This window comes from Nicotiana sylvestris, chromosome 10 (assembly GCF_000393655.2).
Source record: "Nicotiana sylvestris chromosome 10, ASM39365v2, whole genome shotgun sequence".
NCBI lineage: Eukaryota > Viridiplantae > Streptophyta > Magnoliopsida > Solanales > Solanaceae > Nicotiana > Nicotiana sylvestris.
Window position 1 is genome coordinate 131,780,048 of NC_091066.1, and position 18,098 is coordinate 131,798,145.

At 41.1% G+C, this 18,098-nt stretch overlaps 1 protein-coding gene across 2 annotated transcripts; it reads right to left on the minus strand.

Annotated features, from left to right (window-relative positions):
• Positions 1-1,133: 1,133 nt before the first annotated feature.
• LOC138880344 (uncharacterized) lies at positions 1,134-12,670 on the minus strand. Of its 2 annotated transcripts, none has more exons than XM_070160291.1 (2): positions 12,230-12,670; positions 1,134-8,710 (listed from the first exon to the last, which is right to left on the minus strand). In XM_070160291.1, the coding sequence occupies exon 2, from the start codon at positions 8,389-8,391 to the stop codon at positions 7,225-7,227; it is 1,167 nt and encodes a 388-aa protein (XP_070016392.1). In that variant the 5' UTR covers positions 8,392-8,710; positions 12,230-12,670; the 3' UTR covers positions 1,134-7,224. The 2 variants fall into 2 exon arrangements, with proteins under 2 accessions (XP_070016392.1, XP_070016391.1); XM_070160290.1 differs by having other exon boundaries at positions 1,134-12,057.
• Positions 12,671-18,098: the final 5,428 nt, after the last annotated feature.

Genomic DNA, 18,098 nt, shown 5'->3' on the forward strand with positions numbered 1-18,098 from the left:
GTTTAGTTATTGTCACACCTCTTTTTACCCCCGAAAGATATATAATATTATGAATTGTGGGTTGAAGAATTTTTCCAATTAAAGTGACAAATTTGAGTAAGGATTATTTTTTTTACAGAGTCGTCACTTGGAATTAATTTTGGGTGTTCCAAGTCACCTTTTATTTGAATCCCTAATCAAAGGAAGATTTGACTCTATTATTATTGGTCTACAAAAACAAAGTCTTGGTAAGGTATTCTTTTGACCGGGGAGAAGGTGTAAGGCATTCCCCGAGTCCCGTGGTTCCAACATGGTCGCTTTATTGACTACAACTTGGCTTGAATTAATTTTGGATAAACTGTGATTTATTTGATTTTATGCTTTTCTTAATTTTTGCTTTTATTTATTAAAATATGAGATTATCTTTGAAACAAATCACGTGTGTGAATTCCTTTTGTTTATTGTGCCAAAATCATATCACGCGTACGTGTACACAATTAATAGCATTTTATTATTTATTAAAAAATTTTCCAAAGTTGCGCGAATGCATAATTCGGTTTTAATTTTGGAAATCACAAATATGCTATGCGAACGTATACATAATCACGATAAACTAATTAAAAGCGCGCCTAAAGCATTCTAATGATGTTCATTATTCTTCCTAAACTTTGAAATTATTGTGGGGCCATATGAGTTACGGATATTTATTGTAGAGAGCGTAAAATTCAATAATAAGAGTTATTAAACAAAAAAATTGAAATTAGCAACTTACCAATTTTTGTGCTAAATGACAAGCTAATGTTTCTGTTATTTTTTATTTATAAATATAACTATTTAAAGGCATAAAAGACAGGCTAGTTATAGGTAGACCCAATTAAATTTAAAGAAAGATCCATTCCTGTTATCATCCAACAGAAAGCAAATTCCGCTGCCCACTTTATTGAAAGTGTTTTATCTATAATTAATTCCAATCCAATTACCATTATTATAAGTCTAAAGCACATGATCCATTGATATGACACCACACCTTTTAATTCTAAACAAATCTTATTCAACTAATCTTTTTAGCAAAGTAGCTTGAAATATACAAGCGGTATCTAAAAGCAATAATTGTTACTGCTAAATTGTAGTTGTAAAGCTAACAAAGAGAAAAATGAAAATCAACACAACATCACAAAAATTCTCAAATGGAGAACGAATCACCACATAAACATACAAGCGGTGCACCAGTAAATATAGGATCAATACATGAAATAAAAATCCAGAGTAGAAATAGACATTAAGTAAAACAATTTCAGATTTGTAATTATATGAAGAGACTCATACAAACGAATACAACGTCAACAAACTCACCGAAAACTGGACTAGAAGTCAGAACCTACGATTTTCTTTTAAACCGAAACCTCGAACAAAAACCGACTCATCAGATCCTTTGACAGAGATCGAATACTCGATTGATTTTCGCCGGAGAGATAGGAGTTTAACAGCTAGTTTCGAAACTGCTTGACGTCAATTTTTGGTTGATTTTTCATGGTTGTTGATGGGTTTGAGAGTGGAGTTTCAGATGATGAAACTGGCGGTTTTCGGTGGAGAAAATTGTTAAAGTTGTTGGAATTTTTAGTGATATTAGAAGCTGATTTTCCGGACCTCCTTGCTGCCGTTTTTTGGTGTGGGATTTTTGAGCTGGTTTGTGAGGCTTGCTCCTCGAGGAAAAGAGGAAGTGAGTTCCATTTTTTTGTGCCCCTCCCCTTTCTTCATCCATGTTTGTGTTTTTAGTAGAGAGAATGAGGGAAAAGAGAGTGGGGAACATGTGAGGGGGACAACCATGGGGGACAAGGGGAAGTGGAGTGAGGAATAAAGGAGAGTTGGGGGGACCAACGTGGGGGACAAGATGGTATGGGAATGTGCGTGAAAAATGGGAATGGGAAGATGTGTGAGAAGTGAGGTATTGGTGAGATAAGTGGGAAAAAGAATTCAAACATGGTCAAAAATTAGGTGCCCACGGCATGCCCCTCTTTGTTTGGAAACACGAAGAGTTTTCAAGAAAAGAAAAGATGAGCGATATGACTAATATTTTGCCATAAAAGATAGGGTGCAACTGAATCCTGGTTTGGACGGCCTATATATCCCGGGTTATAGGGGAATCAGGTCGCGTGTAGTTCAAAGAGAATTGTGGAATGATGAGTTTCGAAGTCGAGTGACGTTCCGTCGAGGCTTCGGTCCGTAAGTCTGTTATTACATCAAAAAATCAAAAAGAAACTAAACAAGCCTATCAGCTATGAGTTACAAAATTCCTATCTATGAGTCTTCTGAAACTTGTCCTTGAGTTTTGACTGGATTTCCACGCAGACTCTGATCTGAACCTTGATGCTTGCTAGTTATAGGTGCTAGTTCATTCTTCTATGACTTCTTCTGATCAAAACGAAAAAATGCAATGCTCGTGACTTTAGTCATGTCTTGAACAGTCCACATTATTTAGATACTTCTCTTGGTCATCTTAAACCCTGTGCCTTGAGGTAAAACCTGCTCAGACACCAAAACAAACAAACGAACGAAATTTTTCTGCCCTAGTTTTCACTAGAAAAAATTCGTGAGTTATTGTAATAGAATTCTAAACTACTTTATTAAAAGCAATAAAGTGTCGAGATTGGTATACCCTAAGAAAACATGATTCTTTGGGAATGGTGTACCCTGATTGTCTAAATGGTGTCTCAACTAAGGATTGATATACCTTATGTCGAAAAACATGGATAGAGAATGGTGTACCCCGTATTATCAAAGACACCAAGGAGTGGTGTACCCTGCACTTAAGATCAGATTAATTAGGGATTGGTGTACCCTACGTTGGAAAACACAGCCATGGATTGGTGTACCCTGCACTGGTAAGGAGACTAGGGAGTGGTGTACCCTATATTTAAGCTCGACTCAACTAGGGAGTGGCGAATCCTATGTTGAAAAACATAGATAGGGATTGGTGTACCCTAGGAAAACATGATTCTTCAGGAATGGTGTATCCTGATTATCTAAATGATGTCTCAACTAAGGATTGGTGTACCTTATGTTGGAAAAACATGGCTAGAGAATGGTGTACCCCGTATTAACAAAGATACCAGGGAGTGGTGTACCCTGCATTTAATTTTGACTCAACTAAGGAGTGGGAAACCCTATGTTGGAAAAAAAATAGTTAGGGATTGGTGTACCCTATACTGGTAAGGAGACTAGGGAGTGGTGGCTTTATGTCTGAAATAAAATCAACTAGGAAATGAAGACCCTATGTTAGAGAAGGAGACTAGGGAGTGGATACTCTATGTCTAAAATAAAATCAACTAGGGAGTGGAGACCCTATGTTGGAAAATATAGCTAGGGATTGGTGTACCCTAATGGAACTAGGGGTTGGTACACTATATGATAAAAAAGGAATATAACCAGGGGTTGGCACCCTGTATTACGGAAAAAATATTGAATCCCTCTTAGTGAAAAAGTTCTACCTTTGATAATAAAGCAAGCCTGAGCGAAGAGTACTTCTACCCGAAAATAGGAGCAGGATCCCCCTAGGCGAAAAGTTTCTACCCGGGTTAAGCTACGAAAACGAATCCTGGGCGAAGAGTATTTCTACCCAGAAATATGTGCTGGATCCCCCTAGGTGAAAAGGTTCTACCTGGGTTAAGCTACGTAAAAACAAAGCCTGGGCGAAAAGTATTTCTACCCAAAAAGATGAGTTGGATCCCCCTAGGCGAAAATGTTATACCTGAGTTAAGTTGTGTAAAACAACCTGAGCGAATAGTGCTTCTACCCGAAAATATGTGCTAGATCCCCCTAGGTGAAAAAGTTATACCTAGGTTAAGCTACGAAAACTAAGCCTGGGCGAAGAATGCTTCTACCCGGAAATATGAGTTGGATCCCTCTAGGCGAAATGGTTATACCTGGGTTAAGCTGTGTAAAACAAACTGAGCGAATAGTGCTTCTACCCGGAAATATGTGCTGGATCCCCCTAGGTGAAAAAGTTCTACCTGGGTTAAGCTACGAAAATTAAGCCTGGGCGAAGAGTGCTTCTACTTGGAAATATGATCTGGATACCCCTAGGCGAAATGGTTATACCTGGGTTAAGCTGTGTAAAATAACCTGAGCGAATAATGCTTCTACCCGAAAATAGGAGCTGGATTCCCCCTAGGCGAAACAGTTATACCTGGGTTAAGCTACGAAAACTAAGCTTGGGCGAAAAGTACTTCTACTCGGAAATATGAGTTGGATCCCCCTAGGCGAAATGGTTATACCTGGGTTAAGCTGTGTAAAACAACCTGAGCGAATAGTGATTCTACTTAAAAATATGTGCTGGATCACCCTAGATGAAAACGTTCTACCTAGGTTAGGCTACGAAAATTAAGCATGGGCGAAGAGTACTTCTACCCGGAAATAGGAGCTGGATCCCCCTAGGAGAAACAGTTATACCTGGGTTAAACTACAAAAACTAAGCCTGGGTGAAGAGTACTTCTACCCGAAAATAGGAGCTGGATCCCCCTAGGCAAAACAGTTATACCTGGGTTAAGCTGCGAAAACTAAGCATAGGCGAAAAGTGATTCTATCCGTAAATAAGAGCTAGATCCCCCTAGGCGAAAAGGTTTTACCTAGGTTAAGCTACGTAAAAAAACAACCTGAGCAAAGAGTACTTCTACTCGAAACTATGAGCTGGATCCCCCTAGACGAAAGGATTCTACCTGAGTTAAGCTACGAAAATGGGAGGTGTGAACAATAGTGATGCATGCTGAAAATAAAAGAAAATGGAGATTTTAAGGAGCTTACATTTGGTGACATTCGTTCTTTTAGAATCACTATTCTGCATGCTTTGTTCCTGCTTCAAACAAAGAAAAATTTGTGAGTTTTCAAAGTGGTGGTTGGTTTATGGCCTTGATGCACTGAGTAGTTTGATTCGCGGCCACTGCCGTCGAAGAACCGATTATGTCAGTATTGCACTGAGATGCTTGAATGCTCTGTATTATTTTCTAGAGACCTTGGCTTTTCCATACTTTTGCCGAGATTACTGGCCACGTGGGAATCAATCTTTTCAACTTCATTTGCCTTTATAGGCACTTCAATTTGATTTTCTCCTTTCAAGAGTTTTGATTTCGAAGCATCGGCCGCCATGGCCAGTCGAGGTCGACTTGATGCACCTGCTGAGGCTGGGTGATTTTTTGCACATTAGCTTGTGTCAAACGAAAGCCCTGTGAATCAATCTTACCATCCCTTCTTTGTCTCAGTTCCGGAATAAAGTTAGACCGAAAGAGATTCAAGGAAAAATAAATAATGGACAGGACAATGAATTTAAACAAGAGGTATCCCTTTCTGGGAGAGGAAAGAAGGACTTATCTAGAGTACATACGGACTTTAATGAACATGACATGCCTTTTGGACTAGATGCCTAATCTGTGTAAACCATCCGACTCTCAGAAATTCATCACAACTTTTGCTTCAAAATTCGAGAAACCTTACCAGGACTTTGTCAACGCAGATGGCTGTGAGGATCTTCTTTTCGAGCAGTGGCGCCCTTTGCAGGTTTTCACTAGCTGAATACTCTCATTTCTTTTCTCACCATAGCCTTATAGTGCCCTTTGCGAGTTTTCACTAACAAGACTCTCTCATTTTCATTTCTTTGCTTACAGTTGCCTCATGGTGACCGTGTGAGTTTTTACCAATAAGACTCTCATTTTGATTACATCGAATCCAAGTAGCTGCATTCTCCGACCCTTGAACATTCTCACCGATTGATCGAAAGGACTTGAACAGGATTTGGGGTAAAAAGAATTTGGATTGAATTAAAACTTTGGAACCATTCAGGAGGGATCATCGCCGGACCATTACAACATCTGCCCCATTTTCACTTTTTGGGGGACTTGGATTTTTGTTTTGGTGTGACTGAACCCCAAAGAGAGGCTGCCTACGTATCCTTTCGGAATCAAGTCGAACGTAGTTCAGGGAACTTTGTTTTTGATTTTTTTTTTGTTTTTCTGTTTTGCTTTATTCTCTCTTTCTTTTTCTTTCCTTTTTCCTCTCTCTTTTTTCATCTTTTTTTTCATTTTCCTTGTCTTTTCTTCCCTTTTTTTTGTATTTTTCTTCTTCTTTTTTTTCTTTTTCTTTTTTCATTTCATTTTTCTATAACACTTTCAGGTTTCAAAGAGGGTAATCAAAGAATGGGAGCCGGCTCAAAGGGTTTGCAAAGGGTTAATAGTGTTTGGGTAGCGAATATGAAAGTCTTCGTCATCCCAACCGGAGAATATTAGTACTATATGGAGGATCCAGTATAGTACCTTTTGACTGCATTTGCATTGACAGTTATTTCAGGGACATTTCCTTCGATGTGTCCCAAGTGCAACGCACTTTTTTGGCAGTACTCTTGTTGCAATGTATGGACCTTTCCAATCCGGGAACCAATTTTCCTTCAGTTGTTCCAAGTCTTTATTTTATTTCCTTAAACTTTATCTTCATTGCGATCTAATCCTTGATTCATTATTTCAAGGTCTAACAGCTTTCAAGATCTGGGTATGAAGTCCGCAAACATGTCACGTTATTGAAATCTGCATTTAACAGAACTAAAAAGAGAATAAGAAAGAAAAGTGATAAGATTAAGAAAAGAGACATTCCAGGACAATGAAATATTAATTTCATTTGATTTTTGATTTCTTTTTTCGATTTTTTGATTTTTTTTTCAATTTTTGAAGATAGAAAAGTTTACATCAGAAAGTAAGATAATAAGGTAAAATATCCGGATCACACCCTAAAATAATTCAGACATAGAAAGGATAGCAAGACTGGCTACTAAGACTCCCTTCTGATGGGGAACTTTCATGCTTGGCGATCATTTTTTGGCTTTTCTTCTGTCTCGGCAATGGCTACAATGGCCTTCAGTACCAGATCAAATTCCTCATCTTCACAAATCATTCCGACTATTGGCCCGCTGTTGTGTGCAGGCAACAGATTGTTCATCACATCAAAAGCTTCTTCATCTTGGAAAACAATTCTTTCAGCTTCAATCAAATATTCAACTGCCCTTTTGAGGGTCCAACAGCCCTCTGTACTGTGTCCCACTGCTCCAGAATGGTATTCACATCTAGCATCAGCTCGGTGCGAGGGGGACTCGGGGTTCGGCCACTTCGGGGCTACTGGCTGCAATAGATCTAGCCGGATTAGCTTTTGGAACAAGCTTGAATACGATTCACCAATAGGGGTGAACTGATTTTTTCTGAAAGGCTCTCATGGGCGAGGATTATATTGGGGATCATTTGGTTGAGGATTATATGGAGCTTGGTAAGGATGGACATTTCTGGGAGGTGAAGCTTGATTTTGTGTATAATGTTGTGGCTGGGTGTAAGATTGCGCGCTCATCACCACATAGGGAGGCGGTGCCGCGACATAAGCATCATCTTGAAGGGGATAATAGTGTGGTGGGACCATAGAAGGCACATATGACTGGTTGAATGACCTGCGGGCCCCCCTCGAGCTTGAAACCATCATGGCTCCCTCCTCACTCCCATTTCTGTTCATCAAACCCTCCGAACCATTTTGAACATCTGGTGATGTGGCTTTAAAAGCAGCATGACTCAAGATTCGGCCCTTTTTTAGCCCATTTTCTACCATCTCCCCAATTTTGATAGCCTCAGCAAACGGCTTTCCCATAGCGGACATCATGTTCTGGAAGTAGTCCGCCTCTTGGGCCTGTAGAAAGACCGTGACCATTTCAATTTCATCTATTGGAGGCTTTGCCCTGGCAGCTTGCTCATACCATTTGACAGCATATTCGTAGAAGGTTTCCGTGATTTTCTTTTTCAATTTGGACAAAGAGTTTCTATCGGGAGCGATGTCCACATTATACTGGAACTGGCGAACAAAATCTCGGGCCATATCGTCCCATACGTGCCAATGGGTAATTTCTTGATCCGTATACCACTCAGAAGCGATTCCGGTGAGGATTTCCCCAAAATGGGCCATTAGCAGCTCCTCTTTTCTATCAACGCCCCTCAATTGGTTACGGTATCGTTTCAAATGAGCAACCGGGTCTCCGTGCCCGTTGTACTTTTCAAATTTTGGCATCTTGAAGCCAGCTGGCAAGTGGATATGGGGAAACATACAGAGGTCGGAGTATGAGATACTCTTTTGACCACTCAGACCTTGCATGTTTTTCAGGCTTTCTTCCAGGCTCTTCATCTTCCGAGTCATTTCCTCTTGCTCGAGATTTTTAACAATCTTTTCTTGCTCCCCCGAGAGGTCATATTGCGGAGGTTGAATGAAAGAGTACGGGGTCACATATGTTATTTCTGGTTGAAGCTGTGGACCCTGAAAGATGAACATTGGAGGCGGTGCCCTTGAAGCTGGTGCCTGGGGGCGAACCACAGAAGGCATGCCAGGATCATTGGAGGGCATTGGAGGGCGCCCACATAGGATGAGCGGGTTGGTCACAGGGCGTTGGTAACCTCACCGGACCTGGGAATCAACTCAGGGAACCCAGTGATTGTACTTGACGGTTCCTTACCATTAGACCAGGCGTCCCACATTTTCAATATGCGGAGACGCAACATCTTATTCTCTTCAGCAGCTGCTGATTCTAGCTGCAAAATAGCCGATGTCGGGCTATCCTCAGGACCGATGATTGGTAAATTGCTTGCGGAGGCCATATATGCCTTTGGATCTTGTGAAGGAGGGGGAAGCTAGACTACCAACAAAACCAACCACCAAAACCTGGCTAATTTGCACATCCAATAACTTTGTTAGTTTTGAGACATTTAACAAATAGGAAATCGCACGTTGGGATGCAATGCACCTAATAGTTAAACGCTTCTATCGTGTGTTTGAACGGTTGCATGTTTCATCCCGGCCTTAACTAGACTTTTTCACTTTGTACCTCTGTTCTTCATTTCTGTCTCTCTTTAATCACTCTTGATTTTTTCTTTCATCTCGTTTTTGCTCTCTTTTTATTTTTGCACTCTCTTTCTTTTCTTTTATTTTGCTTTTGTCACTCTTTTATTTTGTGTCGCTCTTTTTTTTCACTTTTTCTTTCTTTTTCACTCAAATTTTTTTTCTCTTTTTTTTAGTTTATTTTATCACTCAACTAATTTTGTAGTTATGATCGAATCCGATGTGGATTGCCTACGTATCATGACCCCGCATGAATCAGATCTTGCATAGTTCGGAAAAATCGATAATGAAGTAAATAAACTAGCTCTTTTTTTTTGTTGGAATTTTTGAAAGAAATGCTTTAAAAGAAGAAAGGAAATATTTTTTTGATTTTTTGAATTTTGATTTTTGTTTTGTTTTTGAAAGAAAGACTTCTAAAAATTCATTTGCTTTTGATTTGAACTTTGTGAATTTTAAAAGTAAAAAGAAAATATTTTTGTTTGAATTTTTATTTGTTTTCTCTTTTTCTAAAGAATAAAGAAAAATATTTTTAGATTTTGGATGTTGCCTCTTAATTTTCGAAAGAGAGACTTTTTAAGAAAAATATTTTGGATTTCTGAGTTTTTATTTATTTACAAAATCACTTCTAAAGAAAAGCGAAAATATTTTTGGACTTCAATTTCTTAATTTTTGTTTTGAAAGAAGGACTTTTAAACAAGGAAAAGATTTATTTTTTTTGAATTTTTGGGAAAACTACTTCAAAATGAAAGAAACTCATATTTTGGATTTTGATTTTTATTGATTTTTTTAAAACATATGAATGACTTTAGAAAGGAGGAAAATATATATATTTTTTTGGGTTTTAAAAAAAATCTTTTTTTTTAATTTTCTAAGGAAATGCTTCTAAAGAAAGAATTAAAGGAAAATATTTTTGGATTTTTTTATTTAAAAATTGGGGCCGGAACCGATGAGGTTTGCCTACGTATCTCACATCCGGTGAGAATCAGACCCGCGTAGTTCGATCAAACTATGTACTTTTCCCTTTTGATTTTTTATGAAAAATAATCCTTACACCTCACACCAGACTATTACAAAATATTTCTTTGAAAAAGGTTCATTTGTGTTAAACTAAAAGAATGACTCCCTTTTTTTTTCTTATTTTTTAATTACACTAATTTTAAAACCGGTCAACAATGCAAGTAAGCCTTCCAAATGATGTATCAAGTAGCACATAAGTGAACATGATGGTCTCAAAAAGGATACCTGTCTTATATGGACCCGGCCCCTGTGCCGAGTTTCGCTAAGTCAAATGCATGTGATGCACAAAAAGCGAATCCACTAGGGACATCCGGCATGAGGTTTGTTCTTCTAGGTTTAAATCTTGGTGGAGAATGTATCTAGACTGGCTTACTCGAGCGGACAACTCGAGCCAAGGAGGGTCAATGTACCGGTAGCATTGCTTTCCGGCTTAACTGGTAGTGCTCCCCGCCTAAAACATGTGTGATTAAAATCCTTCACCGGATGACAAGCACCTCGGCTATCTCAAAGAAGGCGGGCTATGTCAAGCAAATGCCTAATTTTTATTTTCAAGAAGACTTAGAGGGGTGCGTGAGAAGACAGTTTATATGTACAGTTCAACAATATCGAAGTAGTAGAAAGCGAACAGGTAGCACATTAGGCACAAATAAATCACAATATATACAAAATTAATAAAGCCAAATAAAAGTCAACATGTACAAGCTCGAATTCTGGTTAGTCCCCAACAGAGTCGCCAGAGCTGTCACACCACCTTTTTACCCCTCCGAAAGATATATAATGTTATGGATTGTGGGTTGAAGAGTTTTTCCAATTAAAGTGATAAATTTGAGTAAGGATTATTTTATTTATAGAGTCACCACTTGGAATTGATTTTGGGTGTTCCAAGTCACCTTTTATTTGAATCCCTAATCAAAGGAAGATTTGACTATATTATTATTGGTCTATAAAAATAAAGTCTAGGTAAGGAATTCTGTTGACCGGGGAGAAGGTGTTAAGGCATTCCCCGAGTTCCGTGGTTCCAACACGGTCACTTTATTTACTACAACTTGGCTTGAATTAATTTTGGATAAACTGTGATTTATTTGATTTTATGCTTTTCTTATGTTTGCTTTTATTTATTAAAATATGAGATTATCTTTGAAACAAATCACGTGTGTGAATTCGTTTTGTTTATTGTGCCAAAATCATATCACGCGTACGTGTACACAATTAATAGCATTTTATTATTTATTAAGATTTTTTTTAAAGTTGCGCGAATGCATACTTCGGTTTTAATTTTGGAAATCACAAATATGCCACGTGAACGTATACATAATCACGATAAACTAATTAAAAGCGCGCCTAAAGCATTCTAACGATGTTCATTATTCTTCCTAAACTTTGAAATTATTGTGAGGCCATATGAGTTACGGATACTTGTTGTGGAGAGCGTAAAATTCAATAATAAGAGTTATTAAACAAAACAAAAAAATTTGAAATTAGCAACTTTCCAAATTTTGTGCTAAATGACATGCTAATGTTTCTCTTATTTTTTTTAAGTATAACTATTTAAAGGCATAAAAGATAGGCTAGTTATAGGTAAACCCAATTAAATTTAAAGAAAGATCCGTTCCCGTTACCATCCAAGAAGAATAGAAAGCAAATTCCCCTGCCCGCTTTATTGAAAGTGTTATCTATAATTAATCCCAATCCAATTACCATTATTATAAGTCTAAAGCACATGACCCATTGATATAACACCAGACCTTTTAATTCTAAACAAATCTTATTCAACTAATCTTTTTAGCAAAGTAGCTTGAAACATACAAGCGGTATCTAAAAGCAATAATTGTTACTGCTAAATTGTAGTTGTAAAGCTAACAAAGAGAAAAATGAAAATCAACACAGCATCACAAAAATTCTCAAACTGAGAACGAATCACCACATAAACATACAAGCAACAACAATAACAACCCAGTATAATCTCACTTATTGGGGTCTAGGGAGGGTAGTGTATACGCAGACCTTACCCCTACCCTGGGGTAGAGAGGCTATTTCCAAATAGACCCCCAGCATCTTTCCCTCTAAGAACTTCCCACCTTGCTCTTGGGGAGACTCAAACTCACAACCTCTTAGTTGGAAGTGGAGGTTGCTTACCATCAGAGCAACCCCTTTTGTCTAAATAAACATACAAATAGTGCACCAGTAAATATACGATCAGTAACATTAACCAACAAATCAATACATGAAATAAAGATCCAAAGTAGAAATAGACCTTAAGTAAAACAATTTCAGATTTGTAATTATATGAAGAGACACATACAAACGAATACAACGTCAACAAACTCACCGGAAACTGGACTAGAAGTCAGAACCTACGATTTTCTTTTAAATCGAAACCTCGAACAAAAACTGACTCATCGAATCCTTTGACGGAGTTCGAATACTCGACTGATTTTCGCCGGAGTGATAGGAGTTTAACAGCTAGTTTCGAAAATGCTTGGCGTTAATTTTTGGTTGATTTTTCATGGTTGTTGATAGGTTTGAGAGTGGAGTTTCAGATGATGAAACTGGCGGTTTTCGGTGGAGAAAATTGTTAAAGTTGCTAGAATTTTTAGTGATATTAGAAGCTGATTTTCCGGACCTCCTTGATGTCGTTTTTTGGTGTGGGATTTTTGAGCTGGTTTGTGAGGCTTGCTCCTCGAGGAAAAGAGGAAGTGAGTTGCGCTTTTTTGTGCCCCTCCCCTTTCTTCGTTCGTGTGTGTGTTTTTAGTAGAGAGAATGGGGGAAAAGAGAGTGGGGACATGTGAGAGGACAAGCATAGGGGACAAGGGAAAGTGGAGTGAGGAATAAAGGAGAGTTGGGGTGGGGGGAACCGACATGGGGGACAAGATGGGATGAGAATGTGCGTGGAAAATGGGAATGGAAAGATGTGTGAGAAGTGAGGTATTGGTGAGATAAGTGGGAAAAAGAATTCAAACATGGTCAAAAATTAAGTGCTCACAGTTATATTCTCTTTTAGATATTAGATTAAAGATTCCTAAGCAGTATTTTTGTTGTAGGAATAGAAGCTTTATTCTCTAAAATTTTGAGAAAGATCTTACATTAGAAAATCTGAACCTGTTTAAATTATCTACAATTATTACTTCAATATATTCATACTTCATTGCGTATTGTGTATTTTTGCGAATATATAGTTGAAAAAGAATCAAGGATTGTATCCTTAACCTAGTCATTTGCACTTAGGGTGGACTTTGGTAAAAGATCAAATTAACCCTTTAAATTTTAAAAATACAGTATAATCAACATTCATCATTTTAAAAAACTTTTCTAAAAAAAATTAAATTTACGATTCAAACATATTTTTATTAGTATTTATGCATTTTTTAAAATTTAATACTTATCAATATGGGGTATACGCAAAATGAGTGTATCCATAAATTAATACTTAAATAAAGGAAAAGAAAAAGGTATAGAACTAATTAAACCCCCCTACCCCCCCCCCCAAAAAAAAGAAGCAAACTAGTTAATTTAATAATGAATAGCAAATCAAGAAGAACATGAGGAAAAAGAAAAAATAAAAAAGAGAATAGAACTAAAGTACACGCTTGTTGCAGCAAGCAAAAGAGCAAAAGAAATGTAGTAGGCGCGCCAGTGGCACCGCACTCTATTTTGTTATTGCGGGTGGCACGGGCTGTGTGGCACATATAATTTATCCGTTTTTTCAAATTCTTATACATATATACTTACTGTTACGCAACGCCTTCCTGATGTTCTTTGGAAGGGCAACGTAAGGCTAAGCAACCGATGTCAGTGCGGTTGCTGTCCGCCAATGAGGTCCCCTCCGCACGCTAGACTAGATTGTCAGTGCCGTGCGGGAAAACCAATGTCATGAGCAATTGCGGAAGCTGAGAGAGAATTGGGTTTTGAATGATGATGATGATTTTATTGATGAATGAAAATGCTGATTACAAAGATGTGGTGTCGAGGGGGAGAGACACCAGAAAATGCTTGCTTGAAATGTTTGATTGTTTGGTCCCACTTAATAATGCTTAAAAAAAATAAACCAACATTACAAGACTAGTCCTAATAAAGCTGTAGAAGCACACTGAAATGAAAATGATGAAAACTAGTCTATGATTACAATGAAAAGGACTTAGATTATTACAAGGAAAAACTAAGTCCGATGGCAGCATCTTTGTCTTGCGGGTCTGCGCGCGCGTTGCTGTGGGCGCGCGCGACACTTGATGTGCTGGCCTGAGGCTGGGCACTGGTGCTTGGCATCAGGGTCTGTGCGCGAGGCGCTGCTGGAATGGGCCTGCAGCTGGGCGCTGGCGAGGCATCAGGATCTGCGCGCGCGGCATTGTCAGGGCGCGCGGCGCTGTTGTCATTGGCCAGCCCTTGGGCGCTGGCGAGAGGCATCGGTGGGGCGACAGAGGCACATGCGCGCTTGTCACTTGGCGCAGCCAAGACCACGGGGCCGACCATGGCGCTAGGCATTGTGAGGCTTGCTAGGCCGCCATGGGGCGCGGCCAAGGGGTCATGGGGCATGTCTGGAAAGCAGCCCATGACATTCTCCCCCACCTGAGTTGGCGCCGTCCTCGGAGCCTTATGATGATGATGATGATGATGATGATTCTGATGGTTGTTGGATGGGAGGTCTGCAGCGACGCAATGATTTCATGCGGCTGACATGGAAGACTGGATGGATCTTCCACCAGGATGGAATTTTCACCTGGTATGTGGACTTCCCAATGCGTTTTTCAATGGGCAGGGGCCCGATGTATTTTTGTTGCAGCCGAGGGTCATGGGTCCTTTCTGCAAACAAGTACCGCTTTGGGATGCATAGCATTACTTTGTCCCCTGGTTGATGTTGGGCAAAGCAAAGATTTTGTTCGGTGAACCTTTTTGCCCGCTCTTGGGCCCTGATGAGATAGCTCCGCACTATCTCCATGTTGCGCTCCCATTCGCTCGAGAAGTTGGCAGCTCGAGGAGATTTCGGCATGGTTGATGCATTCACCGTTTGCGGGAGAAGCGGTTGCTGTCCGGTAACAATTTCAAAAGGGCTTTTGTTTGTATGATGGCTCTTTTGAGAATTGAAACACAGTTGAGCAGCATCCAGGAGCTTCACCCAATGCTTCTGTGATCCGGTTGCAAAGTTGCGGAGATATTCCTCCAGCATGTCATCGAACCGGTCTGTCTGGCCATCCGATGGTGGATGGATGTCTGAGTTGTGACTCAATGTTGACCCAAAGCACCTGAAGAGATGGGTCCAAAAGTTGCTAGTGAAGCGTGAGTCGCGCCTACTAACAATGTCTTTGGGCAAGCCCCAATGTTTGTCAATGTGCGAGAAGAAGAGTCGAGTTGTATCTTCTGCTGATGCGTTTTGCGGGGCTGCTATGAAAGTTGCATAGGTTGAGAACTGATCTATGACAACCATGATGGATGCAAGATTGCCGACTTGGGGCAATCCCGTGATGAATCTGAGGGAAACACTTTCTCATGGTCTCTGAGGGACATGTAATGGCTGCGAGGGTCCCGTCTGTGATGAGTGATCCGACTTGTCCTTATGGCAGGGCTGACAGGTCTTCACACGATGAGGAGCACCAGTCTTTTGAGGCCGATGACATGATGGCTGATTGTTGCTGCGAAGGGTAGCCGGAACCAGGGGTTCATGTTTGTCGACTACCTTCTCCAACTGCATGGCCGAGATGTTTTTAGCGGCCATCTTTATGGGAAAGCATGGTATGGTGCAGGGCTTGGCCCCGTTTTCTCCCAACATCAGGAGCATGTTGGCATATGGTACCAGTATGGTGTTGGTTTGCCTCATGAACTCCAAACCCACTATGATGTCGAAGTTATCTATGATTGCGATGCGCAGATCGATGCTTCCTTTGTATGGGCCAAGTTTCACTGGGAAATTTTTAGTTGTTCCACCCAATGTCTGGGGTGGTGAGTTGATAGCCTTGACGCGGCCTTTGCTCTTTTGTACAACAAGACCTAGGCGCTCTACTTGCGTTGATGACAAGTAGTTGTGGGTGGCACCCGTGTCTATCAATGCGTGAAGGGGCTTGCCGTTCACTTTCAATTCGACGAACATTAGGGTCCTCACTTGTTTAGGAGGCCTCTCGTCCATCTTTTCTTTCCCTTTCTTGGTGATCGGGACTGATGTTTTCTTAGGAGGATATGCACTGGTCCCCGCTAAGGCATGTGGGATAGAGCCAACAATTGCATTGAAGGCGCCTACCTGGTTGTCTTCTGATGTGTCTGATGCGTCTGACTCATCCTCGACAGTCTGATGAGCATTGACCTTTATGTTTGGGCATTCATTGTTCCAATGTGCCCCGCCGCAATGACGGCATTCTGAGGGAGGCTTTCTCCCCTGATTGTTGTTGATGGATGCAACACTGTTGCTGTTGGAGGGAGGAGTCTTAGTTTTGGATGCACTCCGATCTCCCCCACTTTTGCTTGGGCCACCATTGCTGGGATGGTGCCCGTTGAATCCCCCTCGGACAGACGGCTGGGGCCTGTCGTTCTGAGTTCCCAAATGATAATCGCCAAGGCATTCTGCAGCTTGAATGGCCTTGGGCAGGGTGTCTACCCGTTGTCGCTGTAGTTCCATACGGGCATGAGGTTTCAAACCTTCTATGAATGCGAAGAGTTTGTCTTTGTCCCCCATGTCGCGTATGTTTAGCATGAGTGCGGAGAATTCGCGCACGTACTCCCTCACTGATCTGGTGTGGCGGAGGTCCCGTAGCTTTCTCCTGGAATTGTATTCCACATTTTCGGGAAAGAACTGCAGGCGTATGGCTACCTTCAATTCGTCCCATGTCTGAAGAGTATCTTCACCGGCCTTGATGGCTTCGTGTTTGACCCGCCACCAAAGTTTGGCATCGCCCTGAAGATACATGGCAGCAGTCGCTACCTTTTTGGATTCCTCCAAATGGCCCACGGCATCGAAGTATTGTTCGATGTCGAAGATGAAGTTTTCCACTTCTTTAGCATCCCGGGATCCGTCGTATGGCTTTGGCTCCGGTATCTTAAGATTTTGTGGAATGGGGGTGAGGTTTGCTGCACCCCTGATGTGATTGTCGCCTTCTCGAAGTAGGCTCTGTAAGGCAGCATTGACAACATTGAGCTTGTCTGTCAAGTCGTTTATGGTTTGCTGCATGGCAGTTAGTTTGTCTGCCTCTTGTTGCTGATGGGCCAAATCGTCGGCACGCTCCTGTTGGAGGTCCTCAAATTTGCCATGAATATTGGCAGTTTCAATGGCTGTCGTTTGTCGGTCCTCGTCAGAGTCACGACTGATGTTTGCAATGTCATTTTCGGCCTGCCGCATTCGGCGGTCCAGGTCGTCCAACCTTTGCACTAGGTTGTTGTTTTGATCAGGCACCGTATCCACGATGGGTCGTAATCGGTCAACCGTCTCTTCTAGGGATGCTAGACGCTCCCCATGATTCACCATGGTCAGAAATGGTGATGATGGCAAATGTGTTCCCTCGTCCGATGTCGAGCCTAGGCTCTGATACCAACTGTTACGCAATGCCTTCCTGATGTTCTTTGGAAGGGCAACGTAAGGCTAAGCAACCGATGTCAGTGCGGTTGTTGTCCGCCAATGAGGTCCCCTCCGCACGCTAGACTAGATTGTCAGTGCCGTGCGGGAAAACCAATGTCGTGGGCAATTGCGGAAGCTTGAGAGAGAATTGGGTTTTGAATGATGATGATGATTTTATTGATGAATGAAAATGCTGATTACAATGATGCGGTGTCGAGGGGGAGAGACACCAGAAAATGCTTGCTTGAAAATGTTTGATTGTTTGGTCCCCCTTAATAATGCTTAAAAAAAATAAACCAACATTACAAGACTAGTCCTAATAAAGCTGTAGAAGCACACTGAAATGAAAATGATGTAAACTAGCCTATGATTACAATGAAAAGGACTTAGATTATTACAAGGAAAAACTAAGTCCGATGGCAGCATCTTTGTCTTGCGGGTCAGGGTCTGCGCGCGCGTTGCTGTGGGCGCGCGCGACACTTGATGTGCTGGCCTGAGGCTGGGCACTGGTGCTTGGCATCAGGGTCTGTGCGCGAGGCGCTGCTGGAATGGGCCTGCAGCTGGGCGCTGGCGAGGCATCAGGATCTGCGCGCGCGACATTGTCAGGGCGCGCGGCGCTGTTGTCATTGGCCAGCCCTTGGGCGCTGGCGAGAGGCATCGGTGG